This window comes from Opisthorchis viverrini (assembly GCF_000715545.1).
Source record: "Opisthorchis viverrini unplaced genomic scaffold opera_v5_103, whole genome shotgun sequence".
Taxonomy (NCBI): Eukaryota; Metazoa; Platyhelminthes; class Trematoda; order Opisthorchiida; family Opisthorchiidae; genus Opisthorchis; species Opisthorchis viverrini.
In genome coordinates, this window is record NW_008751758.1 from 489,722 (window position 1) to 514,033 (window position 24,312).

General features: G+C 39.9%; 1 protein-coding gene across 1 annotated transcript; it reads left to right on the forward strand.

Annotated features, from left to right (window-relative positions):
* Positions 1-742: 742 nt before the first annotated feature.
* Positions 743-23,684, forward strand: T265_05432 (hypothetical protein; the record flags this gene model as incomplete). Its single annotated transcript, XM_009170439.1, has 4 exons — positions 743-950; positions 3,980-4,154; positions 4,186-4,819; positions 22,746-23,684. The coding sequence occupies 4 exons, from the start codon at positions 743-745 to the stop codon at positions 23,682-23,684; spliced, it is 1,956 nt and encodes a 651-aa protein (XP_009168703.1).
* Between the last annotated feature and the right edge of the window lie 628 nt (positions 23,685-24,312).

A 24,312-nucleotide genomic window follows, 5' to 3' on the forward strand; every position in this document is an offset into this window, starting at 1 on the left:
GTGTGGTTGCAAACGTTTCATTGTTAGGCGAGATCACGTCGTTGGCGCGTTAAGATGGAATTACGTTTGGATTGGGATGGCTTGTGGGCGCGCAGATAGGTTGATCTAGGGTCCACTAATCATGGTTGAATTGGGCTGATCATTACCAGTTTGGGTGATCCCCAGATGTTTTATAGAACAAAAAGCATTTACGTATTTTCACGAATTGTTTTCACTCCTTGTGTTATGAATCCTACGTCCTACGGTAATAGAGTACCATTCGTTATTGTCCCGAATTGTTTCTGAGAAGTATCGTTGTCATCCTTATTCAGGGAAAATATTTACTAGGCAATAATATTGATGTAGTGCGTTTTTGATATTTCGGTGTTAAAATGAATAAATTTTTGCTCCGGGACAAGCCAAAAATGACGGTATAATTTTGCATCGAATATGGGGCACACTCACCATATGTTGGCGTTAGCTAGCTTGCCAAGTGATTTCTTTTAAGGACACTTGTAAGGAGGCATTTGATGTTGCACTATAAGCTTTAGTTTTACCTGATTGTCTTGCAGGCTGATAGCAGCAAGATAACACTGATGCAGCAATAAGTCCGGCATTTTCTGCCCGATTGATCGTGTTATTTAAATGTCTATCTGCATTCAAAGTTAAAAGGCATCGTTTTAATTAGTTGAAGATAGCACTACTTCGTTTTAAGACAGTGTTGATTCTGCTAATGTGCTACCGAAATTCCTCAGCACTCTATATGTCTTCGTTCAAAAACCACTTCTTATTGATGGAATCTGTAGTTGTCCTATCCAGTGAAGCTTGTGATGCAGACCCACATAGACCATATAATTCACACTTTGAGGGCTTTATTCCACTCAGAACCAAGCCAAAGCCTGTCTGTATGACAGGTCGAAAGGGACTTGTTTACAACATGCCCTGCCTGAGCGGATGGAATGCCAGTGGATGTAAGTCAAAACTAGTTGCTGGGTAAATCAGTGCAACCAGGTCCTTGTACGCGTGTTATGTAGAAAAATATCATACCATTGTCATTCTCTTAGAATCAAAGCGGTAGCTAAAATCCCGGGCTATAAGCTTAGTATGACCTCCAAAACCACTTTAAAAAACGACCAAATTACGATATTCTTTACTTTTCGTTCTATTATCCGAAGACGTATGAAGCACAGCTTGCGTAGCATACCTTCTCTCCCAATTACTATCACTTTGGCACGTCAAAGAAATCCATATCAAATTAAGTCCTTACAACTTTGAATGTCGTTCTCGAGGGAGGGCGAGACACTACGGACAGACAAATGTTAGTTCAGTTGTTCAATGTAATGCACCAGATCAACATTCAGACAGTATTCAATGGGGCTCCGAAAAAGATGCGAGCAGCCGGCCCAGGATTCGAGCCGCTTTTAGGGCTGCTGACAAGCAAAGTAAAAAGTACCAATGGACTGTCTGGAAGGAAATGAATAAAGGAAACTGTGTCAACGAACAGAACAAAGAAGCAACCGAGACTGACAAAGTATTATGTGAAAGCATGAATTACCAGATGAGACACCAGACGGTTGTCATTCAGCACCTTCCGAAATCAAAAAGGAGGAGGCAGGGTTGCACACTGTATGTCTTCATCTACAAATGTAGCTGAAGCTCTTGACCTGAAACATCCCCTTGTTGAGAGCATTTTCGAAAGGGATGTCCGCACTATCAACTCAAGGGCAGATAATTTTTAGTATGATAAGGTTTTTGGTAATACAATTAGTTTCAACACAAACCACGCATCATTTTACCCTACACCACTGCCGTAAATTGTTTCATTCCCATGGGTTTTGGCAAACGGTACAAAGTTCAAGGTTTGCATTTGTGTGAAACTGATAGCCATGTTTTTTTGGAGCTGTGCTGGTGTGCAGTACATTATCGCTGCATGCACTTCACAACTAGTTTCCCAGTTTTTACATAAAATATCGTGAATGTTTCATTTCGTTTATATGGATTTTATACATTTAATTCAGCGCCTCAACGATCCATCCTATTTCGTATTCGACCAGGCTGAATGACTTGCCGAGCTATTTTGCATAAATTCAGCTTTATTTATTACCATTGGCTGAGGTAGTTTTGTTCATGAGACAGAAGTTTGATTTGCGTTTGTACTCTGGTTGCGTCTTCCAATAAGTTATTTCCGTTCTATGTAATCGGATAACTTTTATACCTAAAATGGTTTGAAAATGAGGCTTCTGAAAGTCTGCAAAGAACGGACGAATGAAGCTCACCCCATCTAACTACAGCATAATCTTCGAGTTTCAAACGACCTCAGTGACAAGGGCGAAGATAACCACAGACAACTTCCACATGCCCACCCGGACAAATCTGTACCACCGATCTTCAGAGAAGTAAATAATATAGCCTCTTTACATCTTAGTCTGTCATGTCTTTATTCCGTAAGCGATCACGTAAGACGAGTTACACGGGCTAATTGAAAGCGAGAAAAATTCGAAAACACGGTGAATCCTCCGCTTTCGATACTGCTTGAGGCAATATGGACCTGTTTTAGTGTAAACATCATGCGATGTTTAGTCAAACAGACGAAATTTTGTCTCATGGTTTGTATTTGCACAAGATTTAGAAACGCACTCAAATTTCGGACATCTTGCCTGTCTATTATTGATACTTCGGGAAATTCGCAAAATCTAAACAAAAACAAACATGATAGGAAGCGTAGAGCTGATTCCAGTGACAAGAGTTGAAAGACGCTGATAAAAGTGTAACTGAAAAGGGATATTTTTGACAAGACAAGGTTGTGTTGCAGTAGTTTAAAAGCTGCGGTCTCCACAATACGTCATGAGAAGGAGTTATATTTTATAACTGAATGGCAGTTGTCTTTTGATGAATAAAGTCGTGTAAGCGTAAGTGTGGCTAAAAATGATATGTCGCCTGGACAATCAAGGATAAGATGTACATCCAAGCTGGGGCTCTGTATAACTTTGGGGAGAATTCACTTTTTTCGCAGAAGATTACCATGTTCTGATAGGATTCTTGCCCATAAGTGCAAACGGGATGTTGATGCTGAGTACTTAGCAATGAATGCAGCTGGTCACTCATGCAAATGGAAAATAACAATAATTTGATTATTACTGGGAGTCTAATTAGGGGAATTGACAGTACATCGTTTCAGCCCTCTTGTGCTGTCTGTGAAATATCGGGTTAAATGAAAGCTTAGATCCCGCAAATACCCCCTTCTGCAATTTTGTTCAGACAGATTGGTCGTTGTTGCCACTGACTATGCCAACCAAGCAAACAATTTTTCTTGCAGTTAGAAGAAGCACCTTGATGCCATGCAAGCATGAATTCTCTGGGATGCTCTCAGGTCTAGTAGCATAAAGGGGCCTGAGCATAGGGCAATGAGTATTCTCAGAAAAGTGCCGAAAGAGAATAACGATAAAGTTTCTTAAGAAACAAAGAGTTCCGTAGAAAACACTCCTAAAATAATAGGAAACGTAATAACACACCGTTCAAAAGTGTGAAAAAAGAGTCAACATGAAACCGGCCAATTAAGAGTGCTGGATTTTCTGACGGGTAGGCAGAAGGAGACATGAGGAAGAAACGCTTACGCAAATGGTAAAGGATATTTAAAAGGTCCTTGAATTGTCGATGCTGCAAGTGGGATGCCAGTTATGTCTTTGCTGACGACTGGGTCGTGTGTGCAGAAAGTCGGGCTCACCCTAAATAGAAGTTTAAAGCTGTTGCGATCGAGTTGGGAAGAGTTGGTATGAAGATAAACGCCCAAAGAACGAAAGCGACTGTGATATGTGGAGACACGGTGACAGCAGTTTCAGTCGAATCATTTTGCTTCGCCGAATAACTCATCACCCCTTTGGGTCTGACAGAGAGCGTAACATATTTGGGCATCCTCTTTACTTTCAAGGAGAAAGGGGCATTAAATCACCGACAGCATCTGCTCAAACAGCTCGATAAGGTGACACGTGCCTTGTTAAAGCCGCATCAAATAATGGCGATAACGAGGAACGACCTAATACCGAGACTGACATGTTCGCTCGTGCTTGGCCAAGTCCACCAAAATACACTCAACAGGTCGGACAACTAAATCAGGCAATCTATTTGTTTCTGGATATGTCTACCGAAGGACACTTCGATCAGCTGCATCCAAGCCAGTAAGTAACATGGGTCACTTGGTATCCCAAGTCTGATTGCAACAATCCTGATGCAGGGGAGAGCGCGTATGGAAATTCTCCTTTCTACTCAGCGCCGAGTACTATACAATGTGGTCAATGATTCCGTATTTGGCAAGATTGTTAGGGATTTCACCCTTTCGATGCGAGTCCATGGTGCATGCGTAAACACCAAGGAAGAGCTGGTGGCCATTCGGGGTGACAGTCTGCCCAGCAGTGTTGACGGTCGCGGCTTACAAGAATCGGTCGCTTCGCCTTTTTCTAATCGATGGATTGCATTTCCAGAACGGATGTTTCCTCGGATAATAATCGGTGGTATCCAGCTCCGATGCAACTTGATCAGGATGAGAGTTGGAAGCCCTCGAAATAGTCATTATGGCCAGTTGATCTTATGTCGTGGAAACTGTGGCCAACCGGAGAGTTTGGTGCGTATTTTGCAGTCCTGCTGGATCACACATGACGCTAGATTTGCTCGTCATAATTGGGTTGCAAGGAAACTCGTAAAACGTTTCCGTCGACTGGGGTACACCGTCTTCGAGGAGACGAGGGCAGATACTTCAACGTCCTTAATCAAACCTGACCTAATCGCTGCTCGGGAGCGCCGAGCAACTGCAACAGACGTCAACATAACCTCCTACGGCCGTGGAGTAAGTGTGTAGAATAAGAAGAATCAGAAGCATGGCGCTGATGAATATTCGCTCGCAATAACCTCAGCCCTACGTGCAATTGGTTGTGATGTCGACTTTTTTGTCCACCAACCGACGATCATCCCTTATCGGGGAATCTGATTTCCTCAATCCGCCAGGGCTGTTGCTGGACTGGGACTTCCCAAGATCACAGTCACTGACTTGTGATTGCTTCCCACTGTGGGCTCTATGCGTACTTGCGACACTTCTATGCGTTGCACATGCTGTTGAATGTACATTTTTGCCATTTAATCCCACACCACACCTAGTATGATGAACACATTATGCATGATGTGCAAGTCTTGATTGTGCTAGCGCTTACCGCGCCTTGAAGAGCACTGAGCATCGTTTAACCTTTCTTCGGGTGTTGGTATTTACACGACTGTTTCCATGCCAAAAATTCTTACATACGTTGGGTTTCATCTTATGACCGGAATTGTTGATGGCATGACGTGGAATGAGACGTTTCTTCCTTTTATCTCATATCCTCCTGTAACACTTTCACTTCATCGCTTGCATTGTTGAATGTACATTTTTGCCATTTAATCCCACACCACACCTAGTATGATGAACACATTATTCATGATGTGCAAGTCTTGATTGTGCTAGCGCTTACCGCGCCTTGAAGAGCACTCAGCATCGTTTAACCTTTCTTCGGGTGTTGGTATTTACACGACTGTTTCCATGCCAAAAATTCTTACATACGTTGGGTTTCATCTTATGACATGACGTGGAATGAGACGTTTCTTCCTTTTATCTCATATCCTCCTGTAACACTTTCACTTCATCGCTTGCATTCGCTTTTTATGTCTGTGACCGTGCTGTTCAAATGAACGATAATAGATTCAAAAGGTACCTGAAATGTGGAGGCAAAACAATCATCATTATGACAACGTGTTTCGTTTGTCATCAACGCTGCAGGCGATATGACAACCGAGTGGTCGGATGATAAGTGAGATGTGTAGACAGGCAGTCAGACAATGTCTTCTTTCTTTTCCTACTAGCAAAGACATATACTACTTCATGCATTACTAATAACGTGGTGGTAATAAATATTCTGTCTGAAACCGCTAAACAGTTATTATAAAAATTTTGGCTTAAATCAGTGGCAGAATTCTTCGCGAGTAGTAATTTCAAAGAATACTGTGGTTGTGGCACATCATACATTCGGACAATAGAAGAAAAATTGAGATCTGTATCATGTGACCATTTATGAGTATTGCGCACTGAAATTCAAAGCATTTTTGGAGGCGTATGTAATTCAGATGACGATGCCCCAGTAATTCTAACAATGAAATTCCACTACCTTGAAACCAAATTCGAAGAATAAGGAAGATTAGAAGGACTAGGTACTTGTTAAGGTGCTGAAGCTAATGAATAATATTTCCGTTTTAAACAAAATCAGATAAAAGGGAATAAGTTACATCTAAGTCAAATACCGAGGTAAAAGTTGATACAGAAACGTTCTGTATCGATAATGCGTTCCACGTGTGCACTGGAAAATACGCATAGCAGCAAAGTAGGGATCAGGCGAGTAGAACGGTTCACAATACATAAATATATTGTTATTATGGACCCAGTTTTACTTTTGGTAGATTGCCATATTACCGGGACGAGCAAAATGACTAAAAAAGGAATCAAATCTCTTTAAGCTTAAAGACGAAAAATGAACGAACCAATCCAAATACTGTAGAATATATCCACAGAACTGTATACTCGAGGAGCTAACGAATAACTTTGTGCCGTTCAATGTGAGTGACAAGACATCCTCTGCGCATGCGAATTGACTCCACAACCGATCAGCTTCGAAAAGTGCAATGTGTGAGCTTGGAAGTGTAGTGGCATGACATCTTATCTAATTGTGGGGTATCTGTGGTGTTGGTTGACCTCCTCGTTGCTACGTTGCAGAAGAATGAAATACTCAGTTGGAGTAAGCTATCTTCATATCTTTTAAAGACTCATTTTGGGATGATTTTTCCTGATTATCAACGCAAAAAAAAGAAATTCTACTGTACTTCACGTCTGTCTGCTACCGGCCACAATGACTTTCGGAGCCAAAAGTTTACGCATCCTACCGGCATATAGGACTCACTTTGAAAATACAATTAATAAACTTCTTATTTGACATCTGCCTACGTTCCATCCACGACGGATCCGATACATCTGTCGGATATTGCAGATTCTGCGGCCACATTGATAGCTTTTTGGAAGTGGTATGGATGCCTGATCAAAATACACAAGCGGCCACCGTAAGTTGCGCTCTGTTTTCAGCTCAATAGGTAGGCATATTTTCCAGATGCAAAGTAAATAATTCTCCGACCCAGACAGCGATTCGCAAACGTCGGCTGCAGTAGGCAGGGACAAAGAGCAAAGAGTATTTAATGGACAACATACAACCAAATTTATGACTAGCACTCAATTTAACGAACGTCAAAACCTTCCACAGATTTAGCTGTTTTTTCATTGCATTCATCTTTTGTGATTATCAAAACAAAACTGAGTTAACGTAGACGCATCCCCGAGACACGAAAACTGGCTGCGTATTTAGAAAAGCTCTGGAACCATAGATATATTTTGTTAGGAAGCTTGTGAATGTAGAGTATAAGTAAGTGTTCTGTTATGCGATCGATTTATGTGGCTTCGAACAATATTTTAGAAACATAGGAACTTTAGAAGCATAGCTGAATATAACTTATGCCATAGTAGGCAACACAACTAGAATGGAGGTTTTCCAAGGCACTTGCTTTCTAAATCAGTTAATAACAGGAGACGTGTCGTTATACTTGTGGGCTAAGAATAAGGTAAAGTCATGATGTCCGTTTACAAGTGTCTCAAAATTTTTCACTTGCTGCCCAGGGGTAAACAAATAGTTTAAAAGTTTATCAACAACCTTTTTATTCGTCAATACTTGTGTTGTAACATAACCCATTGCTTATTTCTACAGTGCTGAAGGTGCCGCTACCAGATATCTGGAGTGGCTAGGGCGCATCTACCAAATAAGTGACTCAAACAGCTTCCAGTTCTCCCGTTTTAACCTGACCCAAACATAAAAAGAAAGTAGAAAATCAAGCCAACTTTAAAATTTGGAGAGTCGGGCATTCCGCTGTAATCTTTCAAAAGCATCCAACTAGAGGTAAATCCATCAAAAAACAGGTAATCAGCTTGCAATATAAGAGCTTCTTGTGGAAACTCACGAAATTTTTTCAAAAAGGAAGTGGTTTTTGAAGGGGTGATGATAAACTTATTCGAGAAATATATTTACTTGAAAATATAATCAACATAAAGAGAAACTCAGTAGACTGCTCTGTTCATGAAGTTTTTTCATTAAGTTTGCTGCAAAACGGCCAAATCTTCTTTGTCAAGATCTTCCGTTTGTTGTCCCAGATAAGGGGAAATTATTTGGATGCTATGCAGGGACTCTCATTTGAACTAAGTGGTGTTACATCGAGAGATAATTATTTACAATCAAGCGCTTTCAAACAATTTAGGCAAAACGCAGATAGGAGATCCCACTTCGTTTCGATTGAATGCTCTAGATAATTACTAAGTTCGCATGCACCAGATTTGAATCTACTTGTGCAGCACGGCGATAGTGCATATTTGCTGCCGAGCCAGATCACTGATGTCACCGGGAATCACCGGTGTCTTCGCTTCAACAGGAAGCATTGAGCCGTTTACTGTTAATGGTGTTGAACAGTAAATCACTCCGCATTGATTTGCTCTATTCTTTTTTATTACAAATATAACCTGTTCCGAATCACTCTAGAAGTAATAGTAGATTAGTGGCCTAGTATAATTAAGTCAAATTAAACCTACTGAATAATGTTGCATGTTAATTCTCCGACTGCGCAGGTAACAAAGCCTTCTCCATCTAACGAGTCCGGGCAAAGTACGTAGTGCGTTTTCATCGAAGTGCCTCAACTATGGGGTAAACACACGATCTGTGAAATTGGAAATGTTTTTTTCAATGTTGTGGAATGTAGGTAGCACGGGTGCGCTGTTTGGTTGTTGGTCTGTTCGCCAAGCTTGGCAGTTGGACTGCAAACGTTTAATCACCAATCGAGGTGACATCGTCAGTCAAGGGTTGAGTTGACCCACTCAACCCTGCACTGACGATGTCACCTCGATTGGTGATTAAACGTTTGCAGTCCAACTGCCAAGCTTGGCGAACAGACCAACAACCAAATGTTCTCTTCCTTTGGCTCCTGCTTAGCAACTCAACGGTAGAGATGCTTCATTTTAGGAAAGATATCTATGGGAGGTATTGATTAGGAATACCCTACGATGATGCAGTAAAAAATAATACCTACGTACTATTCTGTTCCTATAAAGTTTCAGTTAATCTCAGTAACCTCCACCAACTGGATAAACGGAGTACATTCACGTGATCATGGAACGTGTATGGGATCAAGTAGCTTGGTCTGACAGGACGGTTTTATCAACAACATTCCACGGGCATGTTGTGAAAGCCTAATGTTTTACCGTCCAGTTCACCAAAATAATAAATAATGAGTAAAAACACTTCTTCAAATTTAACACAACGCCAAAAATTTCTTCACAATCAGTTCTTATTCCGTTAAAAACAGGCAAAATTTTTTTATCACCATTCAAATCCCAGATGGATAAGATTTGTCAAGTAAAACAGAACTTCAGGTATTAGGAGTACAAAAACCTGTTTACTGGATGAACTCCTGGCCATGCATTTTTGAACATATCTTCAAAGCAAAGTCTTCAAAGTAAAGTCTTTAAGGGACATAACCGTGTCAACTATTTTTAGTTAAAACATCTGTTTGACACCACTGCTTTGGTTCCTTAACTAATTGATATATATATATATATATTGTATAAATATAAAGCCTATATATTTCATATGGCTAAAAAGCTTCTCTCGATAATGCCTTTCCAATTAAATCTGGAATATCCTTGCCAATGTTTTCATTTTCCTTCCGTATAACTTTCTGCGCCATACCAGCTAAATCAGCAAATACACTGGGAATTATTATAACTGGACGTCTTCCACCTTTGTGAGATGCTTGCACAGCAACGTCTATGAAGCAGTGTTGGGCCCTACAGGAGGAGTGGTTAAATCTCAATTAACCAAACCTGTCTGATTTCCCATGCTTGGTTGCAAATTGAAACTATTTGATGGGAGGATCATTCTCGTGGTCTCGTTTCACATTTAGTCAGTGAGAACATGGTCATTATCATTCATTTTTTACCCAACTTTCTTACTTAGCGCCATCTCTTGAATGCTGCCTGAACTTATGCTTGACCGTTCCTTGGATAAACCCAGAAAATTTCAGAGGACTTCATACAGCTGGTCATTTTTAACTTTGTACTGAATACTCAGCCGCTTTGTCCGCCTCAAAGACACTGCTTTTGGACAGCCAATTAAAAACAGGAATCGCGGAATTTCCAGACCAATGTCCGTATGATATCAGCAATCTAGGTCAGTAAACGAGCAGCCGGAATGGTCGCCCAAAACCATTTGCTGATTGGATCTTTGCCCGACGTCTGGTTCTACGGTTTGACAAAGCACTGAAAATCTGTGCTTTCTCTTTCGAGGAAGTATGTTTTGGAATCCAGTCGGCAGCTGTTCCACCAAGTACATTCAGTAACGGTGATCCGATATGGCGGTTGATACCAGTGAAGTATTGACAAACATTTCACTTCTGTGTTTGCAAGAACCTCAGCTAACATCAGTAGGCTATTTACAAGGACTAAAGGAATATTTTAATACTTGCGTGCCGGAAGATGAAAGGTCTCACTTACTGGGCTTAATGGAAAGCATTCTACTTGACACACAACAAGAAAATCTTCTGAGACAACACGAGCTCATTTTGATCATACTTGTCTACGCAACCTTTATGCTATTTGGATCGCTCGGATCCTTGTCGATCATAAGCGTAGTTTGTCGATATCCCCGAATGCGCACTACACACAACTTCTTTACCGCCAACCTGGCTGTTGGTGACTTATTTCTCTGTTTGTTCACTCAACCATTCAACTTGCTGCGGATCCTGTACTGGCACTTTGATTGGACATTAGGGCAGATGATGTGCAAAGCTGTTGCCACGGCTCAGACAACTAATATTTTTGTATCTACTTTGAATATCAGTGCGATCGCTATAGATCGGTTTCAGGTACGTTGAAAGCACCAGATCATATATTCCAATATGTTCAAATCTCCTAACAAGTTTTTTTCTTTAGATTACCCGCTTTTTGTTTTGTTTACTTTGATAGTTGTATTTTGTGATGAGTACAACCAATTCTTTGCTAAATTAGTGGCCTGGTCAGCTGGATTTTATCACACGAAAAGAGTCGCCGAACGACATGAGTCTTCAAAATAAGACTGCCTTCCAAAATTTTCTCCCATCTTTCATTGAAACTAGAATAATACATCAGTTCAAGACTGAAAAACTACATCGATTTAAATTGAAGCATGCATTGCGGAAACTAACTTCTCGTCCAAACAGTAGACCACATTACTTATATGCTACTACAGCTTTTACACAAGCTTTTTACTGAACCTTAGGAGAACCTTAACACTTAAGCCGTCCTGAACGTGGAATTTTCACAAATGTTTAACCAAATGTGCAACACTCTCATCTTGTAAGCCTGATTGAGGGCTGATGAATTCCTACGACCTAGGCAATGATGAAATAGCAAAATTCATCTCAGTACAAAGTACCTTATTCTTCATTATTTCCACTCATTCTCCGAACAACACTTTCAAGAGGGCTGGTGTAAAAAAATCAACCCCACCTAAATAACAGAGGACCGCCCTTAACTTCATATTATTGACTTCACTGCGTCTTTGGTTCAGAGTTAAAAAGGTAAACATCAAATTTAATTAAATCGAGCGCTGTCATCAACCTAGCCGTAACATGTTAATCCCACCACACCAACGGGAGGAAAACCAACTCATGCAACTACTAACATCCGCATTCAAACTTTTTACTTCGGTAGACGTCAGCTTCCCGAATACCCAGGTATTATCCCGATTTTCAGAGCCGGTGGAAAGTTTTGTGTTGCGTTGTTGTCCAGAATCTGCAAGCGCATCTGCGTCGTATTAAACCCAGGCTCGGATGTTATTCGCGATTTTTATACAACATTATGAGGATTTTGATCGTTTGCCCTACCCAGTACTTTTTTAAAGGAAATCTCACCTGATTAATGAGTTAGCTCCCAATTTTTGGTGTCAAGTATACGACAAAGAATGTTATTAATGTGAAAGAACATGTGTTGTTCATGACGACGGAACCCTAGATGTGAACAAAAAAACAAACTATGCATCCATTAAATACAACTTTGAAACAAAAATGTGAGAAAGTTTTGTTATAATATACTGAGCTCCAAAATTGTTGTTTGCATCTAGCATTTTTCTTTTACGCGAATATTTAGATGGATGGAAGTTGAATGTTCACACCGATATCTGTTGCTCTGGCTTTCCCCTTAGTCAAGTATACAACCGATGTTATACCCCTGGAAAATAGTGCTTACAAGTCCCATCAAAATGCTTTGTACATGGTCACTCATTTCGGTAAAACGAGTTTTTGGTCGGTGACGGTCATCTTTTTGGCGAGCTTGGCGGTGCATTATAGAGCGCATTGATGACGGTGTAAGGAAATTGTCACGTTTTCATTAAATTCTGGTCCACAAACTCCCGAGTAACACGACCTTGTGTTGTTTTTGACGTTAGTTTTGATTAAATCTCCTATTATCAGATAAAAACCAAATCTGTACCCTTTCCATTGGGTTTACTTGTTTAAAAACGCTGGAATGTTATTCATCAAACATTTTACACAGCCGGTAACATATAACTTTAAAGGAAGGAGACGTGAGATAGTACGTTTAAGTAGTTGTGATAAAGCCAACAGTAAAAGAGTAAGGAAATGTGTGAATTTTCTGAAAATATTTATAGGGGACTGCACACCAGAAATCACACTTTCCGCCGTACAGTGAACCCTACCTGATCCAAGAATTACTTGCGTCCGTTATTTTTGTTACACAAAAAATCATCTAAGGTTTTCAGTTGGGAGATTTTGTTGTTGCAGTATACCGCCTCAGCCACTACAACGCTTTTCCACTTACACGCTAATCTGTACGTTCACACTACAAGACCAAAGTTTTTCCAGTAGTTATCTATTTTGCTCCTCTGAATGCAATGCATACATGCTAAAATTAAAACAGGCCCTCAGCTCCCGAGTAACACGCCCTTGTGTTGTTTTTGACGTTAGTTTTGATTAAATCTCCTATTATCAGATAATAAAAACCAACTCTGTACCCTTTCCATTGGGTTTACTTGTTTAAAAACGCTGGAATGTTATTCATCAAACATTTTACACAGCCGGTAACATATAACTTTAAAGGAAGGAGACGTGAGATAGTACGTTTAAGTAGTTGTGATAAAGCCAACAGTAAAAGAGTAAGGAAATGTGTGAATTTTCTGAAAATATTTATAGGGGACTGCACACCAGAAATCACACTTTCCGCCGTACAGTGAACCCTACCTGATCCAAGAATTACTTGCGTCCGTTATTTTTGTTACACAAAAAATCATCTAAGGTTTTCAGTTGGGAGATTTTGTTGTTGCAGTATACCGACTCAGCCACTACAACGCTTTTCCACTTACACGCTAATCTGTACGTTCACACTACAAGACCAAAGTTTTTCCAGTAGTTATCTATTTTGCTTCTCTGAATGCAATGCATACCCCCGTGAGAGGTGCGCGAAATCAATGATGCTACGAACACGGTGATCAACGATTCAATATCGCGTACCATGATATATAATGATGATATCTGTTGTTAAAAGGATCTGTTCTATAACCACCTTACACATTTTTAGAACAGTAAATTTCCTACTACTGACCAAACCTGAATAAGCTGAGCAGATTTCGATCATCGAATGAGGTATCCGGATAAAAGGAGCCGGCTGACAAGACGGCAGACGAGACAGCCGGGCTGCCGTTTAAGGCATTTGCCAACAAACACATCCTTCATTGTACAAAATGTTCACTTGTCTATATCGCGTACCATGATATATAATGATGATGTCTGTTGTCCACATTTGGTCATTCAAGCGCATGAAGGTCTTTAGTTCAGTTCTCATAATGGCCAAGGATATGTAGTGCAGGAAATTGTGTTCACTGTCTTCATTGGTTATCGTGAACTAACTACGAAAAAAATTATACTACATTTTGCAGTGAGAAGCGCATTGAGATAAGGAAGGTCTAGCAAGTATGAAATGTACCTCCTCACTTGTAATTAGTTCATGTGTTTGCTCCATCCATCCAATCAACAAGGTCTGCAGCCCAAACACTAAATAATTTGGTCATAATATTAGCACCACTCTTTCAATCACTAGTACCAACCGTTGCAGGATCCAAATAACGTGCGCAAATAGTTCTCATGAAACGTTGGTAGGTTTTTCTCTGAATCTCACCTTAATGATTTGTTGTGAAATGTAGTTACATGTGAAATATTAGAGAATTTCAAAAATAAGCATCCAGTCAAAAATTCTTAAAATGCATTTAATAGATAGCAAAACAATAAAATCATTTTTGCAACCACACTCGCCAGGCAGTCTAATAAATAGTTTGCATTTTTTATTTCTGGAAATCATTCGATGGAATTTAACTTATCCTACTTTAGGAACGCAAACTTTCGCCAAACAGAACAATTCCTAAATTGACACAGTATTTCTTGAAAGTAAGGCGATGAAGTCATAAATTGGTTTGTTGGTTTCTCCCTCCACAAACGACCGTCAGATTCTGCAATTAAGTGATAAACTCTTAACACTTTATTTAATGCTTCGGGGGATTTGTTGGTGAAATTCCCCAAAAGGTTGTCATTTGTCGCACGGCTGACTGCCTGCATTCAGCCGATTAAAAGCCAGAACTGAAAGAGCAAGTCAGTTTGGGTTGGAAATAATGGTTGAAAACATTTACTTGATTTTAGTCTCCCAGTTTTATTCTCATTATCTGGTTATATTTTGGGAAGGGTAATTTAACGATAGTATGAGCCCGGGTGACTAGGAGCTGCGTACAAGTTCACTACAACCTAAGTCCATATCGGTGCAATTGGAATATTTTTAAAGTCTATGGTAAATATACACTAAAGGCCGTTAGATTCCTGATAGAATGGCTTGCGTTCAATTGAAATAACCCAATGCGTCTAATCCAGTTACAGCAAGCGTTCATTTTTCCATCGATTGATCATGTGCTTTTGTCCTAAGTTAACAAATTGCGGAACAATTGATAGATATTTTAGACGATTAATCGTTCTGACGCAGTCAGTTTAATCATGCCTTTAGGGACCGTCTGATAAGTATGCGCCCAGGATTATTCTAACGATGCACGAAACAATAACGTGAGAAACAACTTTGGTGGTATTTTGCCAGCACAAATTAACTGCACAGATCTAGCGTCGGATTTTGGTGTTATTTTAGGCTAAAAATCAATGAATTTGTTACCCAGAACACGAATGATTAAATTTAGGCCTAATATTTTAATTCTAGTCAGTAGATAGTTTCCGTTTTGTGTAATTTTAACGTAAACACGTATGTTTTTAGGGTTATATCCAGTTTCATTTCAGCATCGTACTAAATTGCAAGTATATGCCACCGGGAAGTTTGAATCCTGCTGACCCTTAATATCCCCTGGTCATCCAGATTCTTAAAGTCTATCCTGTCTCAAAAAAATTATGCGTGAACAATAACGTGACCGACTGACCAGTTGCAAATGCATTCATATGACAATCATAAGTTTTAGAAATTATATTTGTTGATTTTCTATCAACAGTATGCCAATTCTGCCAATATAGGTACTGAGGGAGATTCTATGTCCAATCTTAAGACTTTGGAAAGTTGATTAGTTGCCGAGGTGCTGGTTGTAAAGTAAGGTGCGTACAGGATCGTCCGGTTTCAGAGTGTGCCGCAATTTCGTTCATTGAAGTTACTATGACCACAACCTGTTTGTCTGCCGATAAGTTGGACTATAGTACCCATACCGATGTCAATCACTGCCTAGAGCTGATCCGTTTGTGTGGATGACATTTGCCTTGCAAAGTTGTATCATCTACTACAACAAGACGGAATAATTCATTTAATTTTTGCTTTCTACTGACATAAAATGTTTCATTCTGCTTGGACGACTCGCATAGGGAGACATTTCACCCAGAATCCCTCTCTTACTCTGTTTCTTATCGGTTTGAAGTGACAATTTAGCTTCAAAATTTATGCAACTTTCGGTCCAGTTTCTCTCATGAATACATTCCCAGTAGACAAACTTCGCCAGACACGTTAGTGGATGTAGAAACGATATGGATAAGTTGTGGACATTTTTTAGTCTCTGCCAAATTGTACCATGCGTTTGCTCAGTGGTTACAACTTAAAGATCCGCTCTCAATAGTGAACGCCTTAGCGAACATAAATCTTTCTTGTTGGATACGCTCTCATTAAAGATCTCGAATGCATATACGACAATATATTGTTTTCAGCAATGGACTAAATCCGGCTGAGTTAAACGCATGCAATAATGCAGACTCAGTTGTGTCCACTTCGGCGTCTTGATCCTATGATAAGATCTCTTCAGCCAGATTCCATAGATGACAAGAGAAAATTTGTTCCAATTCAGAATAAGCTCCTCACAAAGGCAGTTTGTGTTTTCTGATTCGTTTACAACATTAAAGCAAGTTGCATACGAAAATGCAGATGCTTCCAGGATCACTTCTGCTAGAATAATTAGTGACATGAAGCTGCGTTTGTTTTCAACACTACGTACTATGCAGCCCCGAAAAGCGTTCTTTGCATTATTTTAGAATTTCTTTGTATTGTTTCAAGGCCTGGCTTAATTTTCACAATCCTTAGGGATGAATTGTGCGCTTAGTCTCGTACAGAGTTAGCGGGACTTAATACAATGAGGTAGGTCAGCGCAAATAAGTTTTGGATGGGCGTCTTAACCTTTAAGTTCTGTTTAACGTTCAATGACTACTGAACGATGTTTTCACGTGTGCTAATAAATATCCCGAGGGTAATGATCAGCTCACTCTTACGCACTTTATAATTTCCATCACTTTGCTCGATGGTCAAATGCAGCTCAGCTTTTTGGCTGCGGAGCTGCGGAGCTGCGACGCTTGGTCTCTTGTGCGCCGTTCCACGAATTTTGTGACCACTCACATTCAGCTGAGGTTTTTGGCAGAGAATTTTACCTCTTTTGTGACTTATTCTCTACTTGAACTGCCAACTGGACATTTCATTAGTTTTTTTCATATTTCATTTCAGGAAGTTAATTTGTTAGCCGGACAATGTGGCTTCCGGTGTGCTTGGCTTTGTGTTTGAACGCAACATCCAGAAAGCGAAAATTGTTGAAAATTTTCTCTACCTTGGTGGACTGCATTGGAGTAGCAGAAAATTAAAATTTCCAAGTTATTCTTTCTATCGTAGTAATCAAATGACAATTTATACGGGAAAAAAGAACGTGATATTTGTGCAGTCATGAATATATGTGACAATGGTTACCACTATTGGAAAGGCCCCCGCTGCTTGCACCGTCTGTCAGTGACTTCATTGAGCAATTTCTTTTTTTGAGCGTAAATTTCAATCATTCCTCTAGGGCAGATTATGAGTACCAGTGAACTACAGCCTAACAAGTTGTTGCATTACGAATAAGACCAACTGCTTGAAGCATATGGATACGTTGACCATGGTTAAACATGCTTTCACGATTAGGCATAAGGCGTTTTTTTAGCTATCGGGCGATGCTTTCTAACGAATGGTCGCTCAAGTTCAGGTCACCAAAGAAATCGCAATTACTTGTTTCAGAAAAGATCGGGCATCCAATGGACATAATTGATCAGTGACTGGCGGGCAGTAATTTGACTTTGTTGGCTTAACCACAATTAGAAATCACTTCAAATAATCCTCCAAACAAATTTATGTTCTGGTATATGCTTCTTTTCGTTCACCTGGGCAAATTTTATTTTTTCGCATTTGTGCCTGAGAACAGATCAATTTTTTTGCATGTTGGTGGAACATTTCTTTAAAAAACATCTTCAAAAGAAACGTTTGTTTCAATTTTTGCAAGTTTACCGGTGCTGTCACCAAAATATGTATAAAAAAAGTTATGCACGTACCGTTCTGAAGACTCCACGGGCTACGTATGACTACGATACGCTAAGGAGTGTTTAGCAAATGACCTTGCTTGCACTAGTCATCAAACACGAAAGCGTCACTTTCAACCATGTTCCTACATTTCCCGACGTGTCTTGGAGCTCTGCAAAAAGCACCAGTTGGGCACAGATATTATAAAATAGTATATATATATATACGTTTTGTTTAAGCTTCCAACTAGGCGCAAGCAATAAATTATGAACTGCATTCAGAAATATGTTGGGAATTAATCAACTAGTCCATCGTCTAGTGTCTATGCCTTGCCAACGGAAGCACAAGAAGTGAGCCACTGCCAAGTCGCCAAAGCCTAGAAAGCAGCAGTAAAGATACTAAAATTGAGCTCAAACCACGGACCATCCGGTCCATAAGTTGGTGCCTTAGTTACAGAGCTATCTCGAACTAACTAAAAATGCACCAAGTGACAGGATATTAACGGGGTCAATTTATCCAACCAAAGAGTTAAGTTGACATGATGCCTTTCCGTTCGCTTCGTAGACCACCGCCAAGTGTTTGAGAACGTATAATTTCTCATGTAAAGCTTTATCCATTTTAAATACATTGGTGGATTGACGCAACCAAGGGAATGAAAAACAGAGGAAAACCATTTTACCTCCATTACGAATGCGCTTGATTTCACTGTGTATTTCATCCACTGACGTAAACATAACAGAATAGTTTTTTCCCCATTGATGGTCTAGTTCAGCCTACCTTCCAGTAATCTTACTCGAGACTGTTTTGCGTAAACTTTTGCCCCATGGTTCAGGAATAATGTAGGACATCTGGATATTGTGATAAGTAGTGAGGTACACGGTTCCTCGCGCTTGGTAAGCTCAAAACTTAAACAGCAAAATCATGGAATGCCTGCTGACAGTTCTTCAGATAGAAAAACGTATGCAAACTCCATCTTGAGTGGCCTTACTTTGGCAGTTTCTTTGACGGATTACTAAAACCTACGTGCCAAGTGGGGCAACGAATTAAGATATTGGAGTGCATGCTTGTTGATTCTTAGTCTAGAATCAGCTTTCCTAGTCGTTGTTTACGACCACGGAACAATGTAACATCTAGGGTAGTCCCTTAAAACGAAGATGTATAGAATTAATTGCTACATAAACGTTAAGTTTACAGAATACAACTGCAGGTAATACGATCTTTAACATATATGGGATGGGACACTCCACAATTTACATCTTGCAATTAACGTGCCCAATGACTGCATGTTTAGTAGCACGAACTTACACATAAAGGATGCAAATGAATGGAACGTCGAAAGTGCCCACGTGATGCCCTATTTTCTACTAAATAAACTGTATGTTTTATATATTCCGAATCAAGATTTTCATCAGCGAATCTTAGGTGAAAAATTTCGTAGCTTTTTTTCATTAGCTTGTCAACCACGAAATTAGCCATAGATTCTGTGAGCGGAAACTGGGAAAACCATGAGAAATGGGTCACGTTTTGCGCACTGTGTGGCAGCAATAAATGATTTCTGTTCCTCACTTTTAGTCACTTAGAAATTCCTCCACCCAGTTTGACAGTTAGACAGAGATTACGATCAAACAGTCCACCCGGCCAAAACTTCCTGCTTGGCTGCAATATGTATGTTGTCTGGGTTTATTTACCATTCACTTTACAAATTAAGAAGATAAAAAGAGACCATCTGATGTAGCTTCTCACTCAGACTTATTGTCTTAATAGAGCAATATGAATGGTTTAGGAAATAAAGATGTGCATCCTGAAGTTATGGGAGAACATTGGTTTCACAAAAACTAATGCGGCTCACGGACAAACAAATGTTGGCGACTGATTTGGCTTCTTGACCAGATCGAAAAACGGTTCATGTTTCATACTGCAAACATGAAAATGAGATTTTGTCCGCACATTTTGAAAGTTTCCAAAATGTTTGCATGGTAGGGTTCTCAATGCCCATCCTACCTGGATCACTTTGGATTTATTGCAGGCGCTCCCATCTGAGTCTTTGCAGAATAGCGCTAAGCTTATCATGAAAATCGCAAGGGAATACATAATGCAGACACTTCTGACATAGAGTTTGTCTTACACCCAATTCGTCGGAATATTCTATTTAATTTTTGAAGGTCTATGGTCACGTGTTCTACTTTTATTTTTGCAAGCTTTATAGCTTACTGGACCCGGAAAATTAAGTCAAGCAAAAAAGTGATATTTACTAGTGGATTTGAATGTAACTTTGATTTCATTTTCTTATTGACGACGCAAAAAATAATGCGAATAATTTGTTGGTCTTATTCTCAATTTTGTAGTCACTTCTTTTTGTCTTCCAAACCTTTGGTTTTGCTTGTTACCAGTTTACTACTATGACAAATGGTGTGTCTATAAAATTTATGTGTCGTTTATTCAGATTAAATTAAGCCCTCTGTCGGGTCCAAAAGTGGTCAGAAAGTGGCCTAAATAACAGGATATGTAATGGGGCAGCATTTAAAAGACGTTTCAGTCCCGTTGACAAAGTAAATTTATTGCTCTGCATCCATTGTCTCATCTCACGAAATCCCGACTAACCAGGTCGGTTCCTCGCTTTCGGATAGACAGTTGATGACAGTATGTCGGTGCTAAAATAGATACAGGAAGAAGCAAAATTTTCACTTATTTCTCCTTTTAGACTTTGTCCGATGAGTAGTAATTTGCAACCTATATAGCTTGTACTATCTTGACTTAATTTTCAAAATATGAGTGTTTGCGTACTTGAAGCACTCACGAAGTACCGTTGAGAGTTGTGCAATGAAACACTCTGAGTGGCGTCCACGAACTTTTGGTAAACTTTGGAACTTGTGGTGAATATAAATTTACTCAGAAGCCAGTGCTTCAAGGCTGATCAAGGAGTAAACTCCACCATGGATATTGCTTCGTTTTGGAGCACGAAGCTCTACTTTTTGTCCAAATCTAACCAAATATCTATTGAGGACAAGACTATTTAACCTGATGAAATGGCAGGAATCTCCAGGTTCGAAATCTGGCTTCATCAAATAATCAGTAGCTGGCGAGCTCAGCTTCGGTCAATACTTGGATTGGCTGACCGATGGACACAATTTTATTTTTTTGTAATTCGTTTAATTGCATTTGATAGAGTTTGCAATTGGTGCTACACTCTTGACTGTTGATCAAAGTAATTTACAGTCAGCTGGATCAACTCAGTTGTGAATCCAAAACCAATCAACAAGTTTGCCGCAGAAAGACAAAGTGAAAAGATATAACGAAATAACTATAATGCTGTGACATGTGAGACCCATACTGGACCGATATACCTACATACATCGTCCCTTTTCATGCAAATGCTGAGTAGATTATTGAGGTATAGGTCTATACAGGTGTCGATTTCATAAGTCCCTACAAGTGCGAGATCCTACGATCTTATTTCTGCGTCGGTACGATATCTTGCAATCTGGAGTAGTTTCTGTTTTGCTCACGATCAAATTACCCCGGTAACGACTAGGAACGCATATGGCAGATTTGTACGTGTTTTGTTGCAGCCAAACGCGTGTAACAATTTATAACCGAATCAATTGAGACTGCAGTGTATGGGTGTGAATTTTGCAGGGGAGGAAGCCTCACATAAATTAAGTCCTTTAAAAAATGACTCCAGGATTAATAGGTCATTCAAGATTCAAAGATGGTTCCATTTAGGCCTTCAGTGAGCCACCAGTGAAAGGAAGAAGGCCTTCGCTGCGGAGTTATTTATTAGGAAATACCAACTGACTACTTACAGACTATTGGACAGGGAAGCAAAACTCTCATTTGCATCTTATTTACAAAAACTGAACATCCATCTTTTCTTTAACGCGTCTTCCAAAATTTCACTAGATATTCATTGGCTGTTGCTTAAATCCAAGCAAATACTACAAAGCGACTCCACAAGTTCCGCAACAGGTCTCCCTTTTCAAGCGACGCAAAGCGAATTTACATGAAGAAAACATGCTACTCGCATGCCTTCCTCGTCAGTAGTATCACCGTTACACGAGTATCCTATTGTACTACCCCTATAGAAGCGTTGCTAAATTTTGCGGCAAATGGACTGTTCTTTTTGCTGTTTTCTGAGACTTTACTCCCCAGTATCTGATGCAAATAAGACGGCTGACTAATTGGTAACTAAATGAAGCCCAAAATACATACGAATGAAGTAAACTAACATTGCTTTGCTATATATATATATATATATATATATATGTCTTGTTATTGTGCTTGTTCATCATTCTGACCATCTGATTGGAAGATTAGAGATTTCGGAAAGCAAAAGAATTTACGCATGTTACTGCTGTTGTCAGAAACCGTCTTTTCACTTCAGAAATAGTGGAAAACAAGCCATCCATAGCTGACAAACTATGTGATATTTCAAAGCTTAAAAAATACACTACAATGGTCACAAAACAGGACATCAGCTTTGAAATTCGGTATCTATTTATAAGTGATTTCCATTCTTGGTAGAATATATCCGGGCTTCCAATGTAACCCGTATAATGGATACTTTTATTAGTGATATTTTGTATCGCACGGTTATCAGGAATTAGCTTGCTTCATTATCACATCGTAGAATATTCATTGGTAATTTGCTGTCAGAGTCTAAACGGGAAACTGAATTTCCCAAAGAGGTAGACAAATACGTTTGTTCCATCAGGAACATTTCTGTTGCATTTCTCCAAGCCGCCACTAATCTAAACATATAATAGGACTTTCTCCCTCTTTTCAGGTAATTGTATACCCACAAAGAAAGAAGATGCAGCGTCTTGGGGCTCTGGTGACAATCGCCTGCATCTGGATCATGGCTCTCTTTTTGGCCTGCCCAATGATTGCATTCACGTCTGTCAGTCACGGCATTATACGTTCCGATGCAAGCGTATGCTCGGCAAGCACTCTGGATAGTCACGGATTGCGCAAGGCCAAACTTGTTTACGGAGGTGTTACTCTTGTCGTACAGTACTTGTTTCCAGTTACGGTTGTGGGTTTCGCCTACACAAGAATTTACTTAAAGATTCGGACACGCCAAAAGAACCAAACACAAAATCAGCTGATATCTAGTCGTCTGAACAGGCCACAATCTAGATGGACGGGGAGGAATCAGCTGTCTTCAGGATTCGAGGACATTCGCCTTTCGAATTTTATTTCGGAGCATGAAATGTTTACTACCATTGGTCCGGAAACGGTCCAATCAAACGGTCGACCTCCAAGGCGTTTTGCTGGCCCCTTCCGGGATCCAAATCGTCTGTTGAACACTGACCAGTCAGACCGCGACCGCCTGGTTCATCGACGTCAGATCAAGACAAACGCCCTATTGCTGGCAATCACACTCACATTCATTCTGTCCTGGACACCTCTACACGTATTTAACTTAACAATGGATATGGTCGAAACCCAAAGAATTGACATTTTAAGCTTAGTCTCGCTGGCGAACCAGGAAACCTCAAATCACACTTACCCAAATTTTAACCATTCAAAACCAAACGGTATGAGCCATTCCGGAACATATCTGATCGGCAGAAATGTCACCATTATTCATGCCATATGTCTCCTTTGTGTTCACTTGGCCGCATGTATTAATCCGATTTTGTATGGCTGGCTAAACGAGAATTTCTGTCAAATTTTTCGGCAAACTTCAAGGAATTACTTGGCCTGGTGCCGTTTAAGATAATGTGAACGGTGACCTTGCTGAGTACTATCCATGGAGCTCTTCCACTCAGGTCCCTTTTCGTCAACGAAGAAGATGAAATGTATAAATTAGTTTTATATAAAAATCAGTCACAGCCAGAACCCACTTGCAATTTGACTTCTCAGCAAGCCTATTTTTATTGACGTGGTAACATTGTGAGTACTGTGATCAGTCCCTCCGAGGACATCCGACGTCCGTGATTTGACAAAGACCGAGAGGCAACAGCCTCATGTTTATATTCCAGCTACATTCCAGAACATAAAAATTGTGTTGCATTTTACACTAGTAAATATACTGATAACAAAGAAAATGCTTGAAAACCCATTCACATTTCAAGTGTGTTCTTTTTGGCGTTGAGTACGATAATATTTTAAATATCTTGGGAGGCAACGGTGATACCGCGATTGGGCAATCCAGAGCGATGCTGGACTGGGACTTCAAATTGACGGTACGCATTTCTAGCTATCACTGAAGGATGAATAAAAGACTCGACTAGAATGTATGTGGTTGGATTTATTTCAAATGTAAAAAAAGCCGGATGGAAACCTCTCCTTACAAAGGACTATAGGATGAGCATAAATAGTACATGGATGTCCAGTTGAATACATGG